Source organism: Ceratina calcarata, unplaced genomic scaffold (genome assembly GCF_001652005.2).
Source record: "Ceratina calcarata isolate Rehan_Ccalc_2016 unplaced genomic scaffold, ASM165200v1 scaffold430.2, whole genome shotgun sequence".
NCBI lineage: Eukaryota > Metazoa > Arthropoda > Insecta > Hymenoptera > Apidae > Ceratina > Ceratina calcarata.
The window spans coordinates 168186-179887 of NW_017166723.1; the positions used below are offsets into that span (position 1 = coordinate 168186).

At 37.8% G+C, this 11702-nt stretch overlaps 3 protein-coding genes across 5 annotated transcripts in view; 2 read left to right on the forward strand and 1 right to left on the reverse strand.

Annotated features, from left to right (window-relative positions):
* The first annotated feature begins 1576 nt into the window (after positions 1-1576).
* Positions 1577-8812, forward strand: insc (INSC spindle orientation adaptor protein). The gene is made up of 5 exons (XM_018027808.2): positions 1577-2307; positions 3383-3736; positions 6390-6821; positions 6897-7104; positions 7769-8812. Exons 1-5 carry the CDS (start codon positions 2012-2014, stop codon positions 8738-8740), a joined length of 2262 nt encoding a protein of 753 aa, XP_017883297.1. The 5' UTR covers positions 1577-2011; the 3' UTR covers positions 8741-8812.
* A 39-nt stretch (positions 8813-8851) lies between these two features.
* On the reverse strand, positions 8852-11066 carry LOC108626870 (MIT domain-containing protein 1-like). Of its 3 annotated transcripts, none has more exons than XM_026815140.1 (5): positions 10859-11066; positions 9856-9998; positions 9536-9774; positions 9276-9475; positions 8852-9207 (listed from the first exon to the last, which is right to left on the reverse strand). In XM_026815140.1, exons 2-5 carry the CDS (start codon positions 9974-9976, stop codon positions 9045-9047), a joined length of 723 nt encoding a protein of 240 aa, XP_026670941.1. In that variant the 5' UTR covers positions 9977-9998; positions 10859-11066; the 3' UTR covers positions 8852-9044. The 3 variants fall into 3 exon arrangements, with proteins under 3 accessions (XP_026670941.1, XP_017883289.1, XP_026670940.1); XM_018027800.2 differs by lacking the exon at positions 10859-11066 and adding an exon at positions 10539-10732; XM_026815139.1 differs by lacking the exon at positions 10859-11066 and adding an exon at positions 10539-10732 and having other exon boundaries at positions 9856-10185.
* LOC108626867 (STAGA complex 65 subunit gamma) overlaps positions 10738-11702 on the forward strand; it is a 2476-nt gene continuing 1511 nt past the window's right edge. Inside the window, exons 1-2 of the mRNA XM_026815148.1 lie at positions 10738-10824; positions 11412-11605. Of these exons, the coding sequence (XP_026670949.1) occupies positions 11427-11605 (179 nt within the window). The 5' untranslated portion in view covers positions 10738-10824; positions 11412-11426. The remainder of the gene's footprint in view (positions 10825-11411; positions 11606-11702) is intronic.

Below are 11702 nucleotides of genomic sequence, written 5' to 3' on the forward strand. Positions count from 1 at the left end.
TAAATTAAAAATATAATTCTTAATATTCATAATAATTGTTATTTGAAACAAGTTGGTCAATTTCATGTGCACTATCTATGCACTATAATTTCATATGCAATCGTGTACTGATAAATAAACTGCAATCGATGTAACATAAGTAATATAGTAAAACAGTCCAAGCTGTGAGTGAATCATTTACACGTACAGCGATAGGGGACACTCATCACTGACGGCATTTTAAAGCAGATGTCCAGAGTGGCGCGTGCCCCTGGTTCCGATTGTAGTGGAAGCGGCTCTCTTCGAGGCTGTTTTCACAGTGGGACCCCCACGTGTTCATACACGTACACAAGAGCGATAGGCAACCGGGAGTCACACCTGGCCCTTAAAAATAGCATTGGCGTGATTTCATGACGTCGTTCGTCGAGATCCCGTCTTTAATAGTTAATAAACAATCTTCTTGCAAATTTTGTTCTATTTCAATTGTTGCCTACAAGCGAGTAGTCAATTGCTCGGTTTCATGTTTAAATTAACAATACTTGATGAATGAGATATTTAAGGCTATTCGCATTCTATAGTAAATGACCCAGTTTCTGGTCACTTAATAATTTCTATTTATTGGCTTTCTCCCCCATCATTTTATATATAATCATAACTCAATAAATATTGTGGGGTGAACAGAAATTGGAACATTTATGGTCCAATTGTTTTTTATTATTCCACACACATATATATACGTATAATAGTAAGAAATTTGGTGAACAGCTTTGCCAATAAATATAGATACAACGTAATCAGATTTAAACTTACAGTGGCTCCAAAGAGTGTTCGCACAATCTTGATGAATCTTTCAAAAAAATTATGTTGTTTAGTTCAATATTAAAAAAGTTATATCGTTTCGTGTGCCAATACCTTTTGGTGCCACTGTGTATATTTTCGCAATTCTTTTAAGCGCCTGTTCTAATTGTAATCGTCAAATTGTTCTATATTCGGTGAAATTAATCGAGGAGACTTCCTGTTCACGCCAATGCATCCCTTGCGCAGAGAATGCACCTAGTTACGCTTTGGCGGTTACAGTTGGGTCACACATGCCGGGGTTACGCAGGGGTTACACGGGAGTACACGTACTGGATGGAGGTATGCACCCCATGGACGCGACAAAAGAGGAGGGGAGGAGCACTATTTTCATGCGAGTTGGCTTACGAGCTCGGAGGCGGGTAGGGAGAGCGACTTACGGGAGGAAGTCGGAAGCGACACGATATTCGAGTCAGTCGTTCGCGGAGCACAAATACGTTTGCATCGATCGACGTTCGTTTACCTACCGATTGGTTATCGATTTTATACATATAATTAGTGGATGACGTCCTTATAACGCCGCTAATTGTTGACCAGGAATTAATAATTGTTAGGACGTTTAATTGATGATCGGTAGATAGACTTAAAGAGAAACACAAATTAGCACCGAACTAAATAATAATAATTGTGGTTCTTCATGTTTTCTTAAAAAGAGTAACCAATTGCAAGTGACTATTTTCATATTTTTGGTGCACCTAATAGAAGCTGAACAATAAAAAAAAAACATCGCTAAAATATATAAACAGAAAAAAACATATAAAGATTGAATTGAGTAATAAAAATTGTGGTGGTTCTTCAGGTTTTATCATTTTATAATCTCCATAACGATACATCGTTAAAATACATACTATACATAGAATAAAAACTCAAAAATTCGAAGAAAGTTTAAAAGGAATGTTTTCGGTATCAATTAAAAGGCCAGTCGGATTCTTCATGGGGGTTGCGGCGGACACCATAAGGTTCTCTGGGCACGCGACCTGTGGGAGGGTCGTTACGGTCTGCTGAGCCGTGAAACCACCCCAGTGTGGCATCGCGCGTTGTTCCGCTACTCATCCTCGTCGTTACTGTTGGAATTGAACTGCGCTCCTCTTCGCAGTTGGAGTTCTCTTGAATTTTTAACAGTATTATAATCGTTGTGAAAGTTGCAAATAAAAAAAGAGGAAAGCAAACAGAGAAGATGAGCGCGTTCAAGAGACACCAGAGCAAAGTGTTCTGGAATCAGATGGCGACCAAGGATCTAGAAAGTCTCGATCCTTTCGCCGCGAGAAACGACTTCGTCAAATTCAAGCAAAACGTCGGCGACAACTTCGAGATAGTCGAAGGAGAAACGGAGGAACCATCGTCCAGCATTAACAATTCCAGCGACACGGCCGACGGTGAAAATGTAACAGCGATTCGCGTCTATCCGAACGACAACGATGATCGACAGTATTCGATGACTACTATTAACGAAGAAAATATGATGACTCAGGTGTAAGTGAAATTGCTGCATTCGGGATGAAATTTATTGTGCCGATGTACATACTTACATACATACGTTTGCTTCGCCGAGCGTGACCCGCTCATTTATTATCGGCACTTTTCTTATCGCGTTGACACACAACGCTACTTTCGTACCGGTACCTTAATCACTTCGAATTCACGACCACACGAGTCCTAAAGCGGTTTGGAACTATTACAGAAACTGCTTCCTAAAGACGTCGATCTTTAGTTCCTCGCAACTTTTAGTGATCTTCTTACTTATCATGATTGATAAATCCAGCATTCTTTTTCTATTCAAGTGCCCCTGCTTATTTCGGTCTAGGTATTTATACATCAATTTTTTTCGACAAGAGTATATTGCGCGAAAGCACTGTAATGATTAATAGTGATATTAATTAGTCAAATTATGTTTCTTTATTTCAAGATATTTTTGATTGGATAAGATGATTTATTTAAAATGTACCATTTTTATGTTTTGACTCAGTACTGCCGTCCTATCAGCGTAATTTTGAGCTCAATAAGGAAACCCACATTTTTTTGTAGATTACGTTTTAAAGTATAGTTGATTCAAATAGGCATTTCTTTTAGAATGATATTCATATGTACTGTAGATCAAAGAAAGTCATCGAAAAGTAAGAAAAATAATAAAGAAAACATCGTTTAAGTATGTAAACAGAGAGAAACAGATAAGGATTGAAGTGATTAATAATAATTGTCGTGATTCTTCCCATATTCATACGTAGAGTAATTGATTGAATGTCATTAACCAGTATCTAATACGAACTACATAAGGAAAATACTATGCATTACTCAAATAGGCGTTTGTTTTTAGATACATAATTTACTATGTAATTTTCAATTTGTTTAATTTGTCAAAGTATATATCCTTCTATCAGTCATCCACACCTTGATCTCAAATAAACTTCTATTTACTTGTTTACAAGCTTGAAAGATACGATTTCTTGTTAGAGTAAACTATATGTATACTATATCTATGAATTGAAGATAAAATGAAAGCCATGGTACGATAAATTATTTTAATTTGTAATCAATCTTTAATTTGCAGAGCCACGATGGATATAAAAGACGAAGACAAAGAGGACGATAACAACATTGTTCTAAGAAACAGATCGTGCAGTCCCTTGAGCCAAGACTTACGAAGCCTCGATTCCGGGTTCTCCGACTCTGAACGATCAAATTGTTCCGAATGTTACGAGAACGAAACACCGAGGAGACGAAAAAGACGAAAGCGAGTCAAGGATCGACGACACGGATTAAATCCGAGACTCAAAGCCGTATGGTTGGAAGATGAAACGCTCCCAAATCCTACGTACACATCGACGCCCAAGGACGCTAGAATTTTTTCTCGAACTGCGGTCCTTAACGCAAATGCCGAAAGAAGCGTGTCAAGAGCAGAAAGGTAATTTGCATATTGATACAAAGTAATCAGTAGTTGTTCAAAATGTTTGCGGGTTTGGATCAGATACACTAACTAAAATGGACTGATACACCTGTATTAAATATGTCATTTTTGTACGTTTTAAAATCGGAAGATATATTCCACCTGCATGTTCGATGAGTGCGTTTACTCACGAAATTAAGGCGAGCCATATCAAAGGGCATCATCTCTGAAATCAGGCCGCACCTAACGAACGATAAAGGTGTGAAGAATGTATGTTTTAAGAACATGAATCGTCACGATAAATGGTCTTCGGGTGAACCAGGCGATAGGAATGCGACACGTAAGGCACTTCCTATGTCATTCTTGTAGTCGTTTCGTAAATTATCGTTTATCCCTATTATAATGGTATGCCCTTATCTATTCACTGTACATACACTAGAAGTAGAGCAACTTTTGTATCGCCTGGAATATTAAATTTTCATTATACTAAACGCGTTCTGATGACGGTGACTCGAATCACGAGACGTCTTATGACTAACGCGCAGTTTGATTTATGAACGGAAAATCTTGCCTGAGGTTTTCAAGAAAGAGAGAAAAATCAAAGAAACTGGAATAAGATTATGTTTATATAGATTTAAGATGAATATAGGAAGTATATAAGAAGCGCCTAAAAAATATAAGAACTAGATAGGAAGTACTTGAAAATGTTTGAAGTGTTGAAGATGTTTAAACTCCAATATGTACCCATTACTTTATTATATGGATACGGAACATCAATAGAACACGCCGGAAAATTCCGTGACTTATTGTCAATTAACGTTGATTAATATACGTTCAAGCATTTACGACGTCAATTAAACTCGGTATCTAGATCAATCTGGTAAATCGAACTAAGTCATTTGACTTGCTTTAATAACAGCATTATAGGCGGAAACAACTGATAATAATATATATACTTCGTAAAGTTTGCGCTTGTGTAATTTAAAGAGGTTTTTAATATCTCTTTTATTTTGTTTCGATATGCTGTGATAATGACGAGACTCACGTTAGAAATAAGTAGACAGAGGATTTTTATGCAAAATAAAACTTGTAGAGTATCAATCTAAAAAAGATATTTGGAAATTATGTATAAATGTTTAAGTATCCTTCAATCCTATAAACGTCATGCAATGCATTTGGCTGTCGATACTTGATGTAATTTTATCTATCATATGCTTCTTTACGTTTTTCATATACTTAGTTATAAAGGCATGAAATTCACCGGGGACGCTATAGACTAACCAAGCCTAATATAGGACCTACACAATAGATCTATGTTGAGTGTATCGGTCTTTTTTTCGACACCCTATAGAATGTAGAAGTACGCGCGCCGGTACGTGATTCAATGCAACGTGCCGCACGAGGAATACGTAAATGAAACAGCGACTCGATTCGAGTCAACCATGGCCCCGGCGTGGTGTGTCCCGGTGCGACGACAACGAACGTACGAAGAATTCCAGCTACCGCGCAGCCCGTGTGCAGGTGACGTTGTGTAGCGTTAGTCAAAGAAATGAGATTAGTCATCGACGTCCGTGAGAGAACGATCCTAAGTCCCGGAGCTAACTACCGATTAGTCAGCCTTTTTGCGTTACAATATATCTGTCGAACTACGATTGTTCCCTGGACAGAATTCGTACACCTGGCTATGCGGATTGGACAGTGGTCACGCTTTAAGTATGCCGCAGCGACGATAGCCGAGACTCTTGTCTCGTTATGGCACGATTAAGGTATTGTAGTTTCCAGACACTACAGCCCTTAAAAGCGAAGTGACGTGCTCGTGAAGCTTGATAAGATGACAATAAATGGAACCGCGCCGAGAGCCGTGTCGCGTTTAGGACCTCAGGTAGCGCGAGTGAAGATTAAATGTAAAAGAAAGGCGAAGGATCGAATAGACTTTTTAAAGAAACGGCAATGTTTGGAATGGACGAATAAATGAAACGAATGAATCAAATGAACGAATAATTGCCGACATAGCGAAACGTACATACATGTAGGCGACCGATATTTTATTGAAGAGTAAGCGCATATTTCCATAATTAGGAAAACGTTGTTTATTGTTACGTAATGCGTCGGATTACGTATTTAGGGAGAAAATGAATTAATATTAATTGCTTTGATGAATCAGTCTCGTGGCAATGACTTTTTAATGATGCCACGTAATTCTAATTGTAAAGAAGGCTAAAACAATTTCTGAGATGAATCGGTGTTGCATAAATTTCACGGCGCACGATCAACGGATACAATTTTATAGCTGTTAAGATAAGAAAAAAACGCATTGTAATGTTTTCACAAAGAAAGAGAAGCCTCAAATAATGGTAATTACATTCCAAAATAAACAGTTACGTGTACGTTATACTAATCAGCTTGATAAATAGTTCATCGGATATTAAAAGCGCAGCAAACATTATCGCACGTTTTTAGCGGCTACTTAGCTGTGTAGAGCTATTATACTAATTGCCAATTTAACGAATGATGAAATTCTTCGATTAGCCGATCATTATTAATTATGTCTCGTATGTTTCTTTTAAATGTCGCAACAGATGCTTAAATGTCCATTAGACTAGAACATTTATTATAAAAATAATTTGTTAGCGTTCAAAATTTTTTTAAGAAATCTTTATTTATATTCCAGATCGGAAGTCGACCAAACAGACGGTTCGACAACCCCAGTTGCCATTTCTTTGGACGACGAATGTCTCGGCGATTTCTTGTATGCATCTGAGCCACCGGAAGATGTGGTCGCTGCAAGAAGCGTGAACTCATCGAACTCGGCTACTAACATCTCCGTGACAGAGCCAACGTATAAATCTCGGCTACATATCAGAGTCTATAGGCAATCGTCGTCGGTGAGAGTATGGCTAAGTGAACTCGCGATGGAAACTGACAACGAGTGCAGCAACACACTTCAGAGCAAATCCCTACCGCGACGTAAATCTCGGGATCTCTTTAATGAAAATGATGACATGACCGATCTGAAGACACTGTCATCCTTAGCCACTGCTGCCGCGAACAAACTGCTGATCAAGGCGGACCGATTTGATCAGTATTTCAAATATATTTACAAGTAAGCCTGTTCATGACTCTTCTCAAGGATTTTATGTTATCGACGATAATACTTATGAACTGTGTATACTTTCAGTAAAGTGTCGCACTTAGAAGGCGGCAGATCAGAGCAGGAGCTCATACGTGCCATAGAGGAAGACGCCTTCTCCGTGCTTTCGGAACTCGGTGCTCCACCTCCGCGTAGAATCCAACAAAATAGTTTGAAGGGAATATTATCACAGTTGCAAGCTATGAAAAACTACGTCGACACCGCTATAGATACTCGCTTAGACTTCTACATCGAAGTAAGAATTTATTCATATTTGCTTTTTTACAGTATATGAAGTCCTTTATAAAAAAAGTTGCTACTGAAACTTGCTTTCGATTTAATTACAATAATTCTATAAAGATCTCCGAAGTTTTCCTGTAGTCTATTCTTTCGGCAGTTCTCTCAGCCGTTCTCTTCTTCTGAGAATGACCTCACGTTCTCTCCACTAATATCGTTCGTTATCTCCTGTAATCGCGAATCTTCCTTCGTAAGTTCACTCTTGGAGGACGACCGGTGATTTGTCCAACCGTTCTCTCCTCTCCATGAGGAAGGACTCGAAGGTCTGATGCTGACATTCGTAATCTATTCCCGGATAGACGTACAGCGGTTCTTTCAGCTGTTCTCTCCTCCTATGAATCACCCACGGTAATTCCTGAACCGTTGCTTTGAAAAATCCCTCGCGAGGCGTTTATCCTTTTTCGTCACTACTTCGTTCTCCATTACTATTTCTCTTTTACTCTTGTGCTCTGTACTCTCCAAAGTGCTCCTACAAATGGTAATTCTTCCACGATTCTCCTTAAAATCATGCAAATCCTTCGATATCGCTTCGTTGTTTTCCTGGCCCCAACGAGCGTCTGAAAGCCAAGCTTCATACTCATGCATGCTTCATGCGTTCATGTCATACGTTGTCTTTTTTACAGAGAATAGTTCGAGGATTGGAAGAAGCCCCAAAAGAAGATACGACACTAGCTAGAGGAGCTCTGGCAGCTTTGACTGCACTGGGCCTCGCTGGACGTAGAGCAGGAAACAGTATCGCTAGATGTTCAGGAATAAGAGCACTTCTAACGTCGCTGATTACCGCCGGACGGTCGTCGGTGGATTTCGTGGCAACTTCGTTACGCGCTCTAGCAAGCGTTTGCTGCTCCGCCGCGGCGATAAATCAATTCATTAAAGACGGTGGTCCAGAAATCTTAACAGACTTATTAATTGCGAAGAGCACTTCGGAGAAGGAGAGTATGGAAGCCACGGCGTTGATCGTACAGATAACTGCTCCATGGGTCGATGCCATAGGTCTCCCATATTTGGAGCCATTCGTGAACGATTTGATACCGGCTTTGAATCGTCTAGTCGAGAATACTAACTGTGGTCAGACCTCCTTGTTAGTCGCAGCTGCGTTTAATCATTTGTCTAAGTCTAGGAAGTGCGCTTTCGTGATTCTGGAACACGACACGATCAAGAAACTGCTGAAAACGGCGAAGAAATCGGTAGGCAAGAATGTTTGGCTGATGGAGCAGGTAGCGGCGCTTATCAGTGAGCTGGCACGCATTCCTGAAGCCCGGAAACACCTGGCGGAAGCTCGAGCATCTATCGCGCTCGTTTCTTTCCTGAGGATGAGACCGCCCGGCTTAGAGGATGCTTACAGACGATTAGAAATCACCGCCGCCGCCGCGCTCACTAGACTCTGCGTGGATCCAGAGATCGCGAGGCAAGTAGTCGCCGTAGGCGGCGCGGACTGCCTTCCGACGTACACGGTCGAAGATCTTTCGACCGAAGACGAAGAGCGGATTGAGGCTGGCTTGCTAAATTACACGAAGTCGTTGAGGAGAGCGTGCAAAAGAGCCGCGAAGCAAATAGACATTGCGAAGGCTAGCGATTGCAACAGTTTCGGTTGAAATAAAAGAACGTTTGTACATGTGATATATGTATATTTTTTTTATAAAAAACAGATTTTATGTTTATATACAATGACATGATTAAATATTTTCATATAAAAAATACTGATGTACACCTAAATTTAAGGAATATTTATATTACGTGTTTATACAATTAGATAAAAAATCTTAAAATCTTTCGTGTAAAAATCCGTAAAAAATAGATAAAAATACCTTTCCACAGCCCAGGTATCGTACAGTATGCACAAAATACATATATGTAACCCTGATTGATATAATGAATACATAAAACCAATATGTCTCTCTACGTGTTATCCTTTGTCAGTTGACTCTTGTGGAAAATGTCTATAGTTGTTTCTAAACACGGCCTCAATTCAAGATCACAAGCACCCAGTACGAACTTTCCGTTCGACGCTTTGAAGTAATTCAATCCACGGCCTATTTTAATTATCCAACCATTGCTAAGCCTGAAACAAAGTTAAAGTTATGTACACCTGAATAATACTAAATTATAAATATATCCGAATAGCCTTACACTATTTGTCTGTCGTGTAGAGTATCAGAGAATTTCACGTCGAAGGAAATGAGGTGAGACGATAAACTCTCTTTCAATTCTTCTAATCTCGTTATTTGATTATTCTTATCGTCCGAATCTATAGTTGTGATTAAAGATATCTTCGATAATGCGGGACACTTCCTCACAGCCAATTCACAGAATCTCAGCAAATTCTGGCACTGGAAATACAAAATTATTTATTGAACATGCTCAAATTGGCGTTAACGTATAAAAGGTACCTGATAAAATGCTCTTATATAAGGATCTTCGATATCGATGTAGGTAACTTTTGCATCTAAGAATCTCCCGAAGACAGTATTATAACCGTGGCCTGTGCTGTCTTTTTCGATTCTAATTAATTCTCTATAAGTTCCACTAGCCTTTTGAGTCTCAATTAAAATTTTTATTTTCTCAGCCCGGTCTAAGTATTCCGACGCTTTGGCACAGAAATACTTCTGTCTAGTTTCATCCTTTGTTTCTGTACATGTCATTAGTTATTCAGTTAAATTATTGTAATATATGCATAAATACGTGAAGGACTAAGCAGAAGAATAAGTACCTTTCCTGGAATCAAGAAGTATTTGTACACCTTCTTGATACAATACTAAAGCCATTGTATACTGTTTGTTATTATCCATCTCTACCGCTCGCTTTAGAATCGAAGCTGCCGCGTTTTCCATTGTTCTTGCAGTTACACGCAAGCTAAATTAAACGAATTGCATACTAAAATTCTCGTCTTATAAATACGAGCGAAAGTAACAACTTTTGCTTATTTTTATCGGAAAACATGTTCTTATTATTTGACACATCAGTTCTCTGATTCTATGGTTTTATATTTTATTAATAACAGTAGCTGATAGAATATTGTGCGTGCTTTTGCTCTACTGCGCTGTAAGTTTACATAAATTTCATGATTTTCCAGATTTCATCAAGCATAGGTTTATTTAGATTTTGATTTGACTGCTAATGATAAACGTTTATAATATTTTATCTTTTGCTAAGAAATGTACGGAATTGTCGCGTATGTAAGCATAAGTAAATAAGAAAACGATCGGTACTCACATGAAATTTAACAAAATGAGTCTACGTCAAATAACTCGTTGCTAATGTTATAGAACAAACTACTTTGCTTATACAAGTGATAATTGAAGAAAACTGGTTGATCATAAACAATCTTATAAGACACGTACGGGATAGTCGCGTATGTAAGTATGAATGAAGAAGAAAATGATTGGTACTCACGTGAAATTAATTTAATACAATGATAAGGAAATTTTTATTTTGTAAATTAATAATATCTTTTGTTTGGCATTATCACTGATTCACACTTTAAATGCTATCGATTCTTGTAATGTATCGAAAGGAATCTCGATTAATAGTTATGCATCGATGCAGCAGAATAAAATAATGGCGCTCAAGTATAATATGACTCTAACCTAACAAGTGTAGGTAGTTATGTCAACTTCGGATAAACAAAACGAGATGTGAGGCTTATTAAATTTTCACTTCGTTCGCGTGAACTCGTTTGGTAAGGAACACAATCTTCGAATAATTGTGCTCACCTAAATTGAACCCGCGGCACTTATTAAACTTGATAATAGTCCGATTGCAGATTTTTAACCAAATTGCAATGACGTACACAACTGTAGATCGTAGCACGTGAGCTGTATACACATGCCTGTGTGCCCGCGTCTTTTTAATACAAAATTCAATACTTGCATCGATGTATTTTGATAGTTAACAAAATTTCCACGTATCAGCAGTGAATAAGGAATATGTAAATACTTAAGTTTGCGCTATTCTTTATAGAAAATTAATTGAAAATTCTGAAGTAAAAGTAAATAACAGATAAATTTTTTTATTATAATTCTCTTTTAAGTAACAGATAGAATCTGTTATAACCGGATTACTGATTTTTATGCAAAATTTATCATATTAACTATAAAAGTGTGATTTATATAGAAATTCCTTTCATTATTTATATCATATCTGCTACTTTTCATATATCACGTCTATAATTAACATGTGGTCTTCATATTTTGGGTAACATCTATGTATACATTAAAATTTATTTTATTTAAATATAGAATTTATTTATTAATATATTTTATGTAGGTTATTGTTTTTACCATGAAGTCTACTAAAAATATTGGAATGGGCTCTCTATGGGGAGAACTACCAGCAAGGGAGACTCTCAAGCAAGAAGTGATAACTCCAGACATTATAGAAAATGTTTGGAGACAAGTTATGGAGGAATCAATTAGCCCTGACACTGATCTTCTAATGGATAAACAATCCGATCATATACAGTAAGATTACTTAGGAATCAACAAGTTTTTTGTATTCGCCAAATAAGTCAGATGCTCACTTCATAACACATATTGAAGATAACAATTATTAAAATAT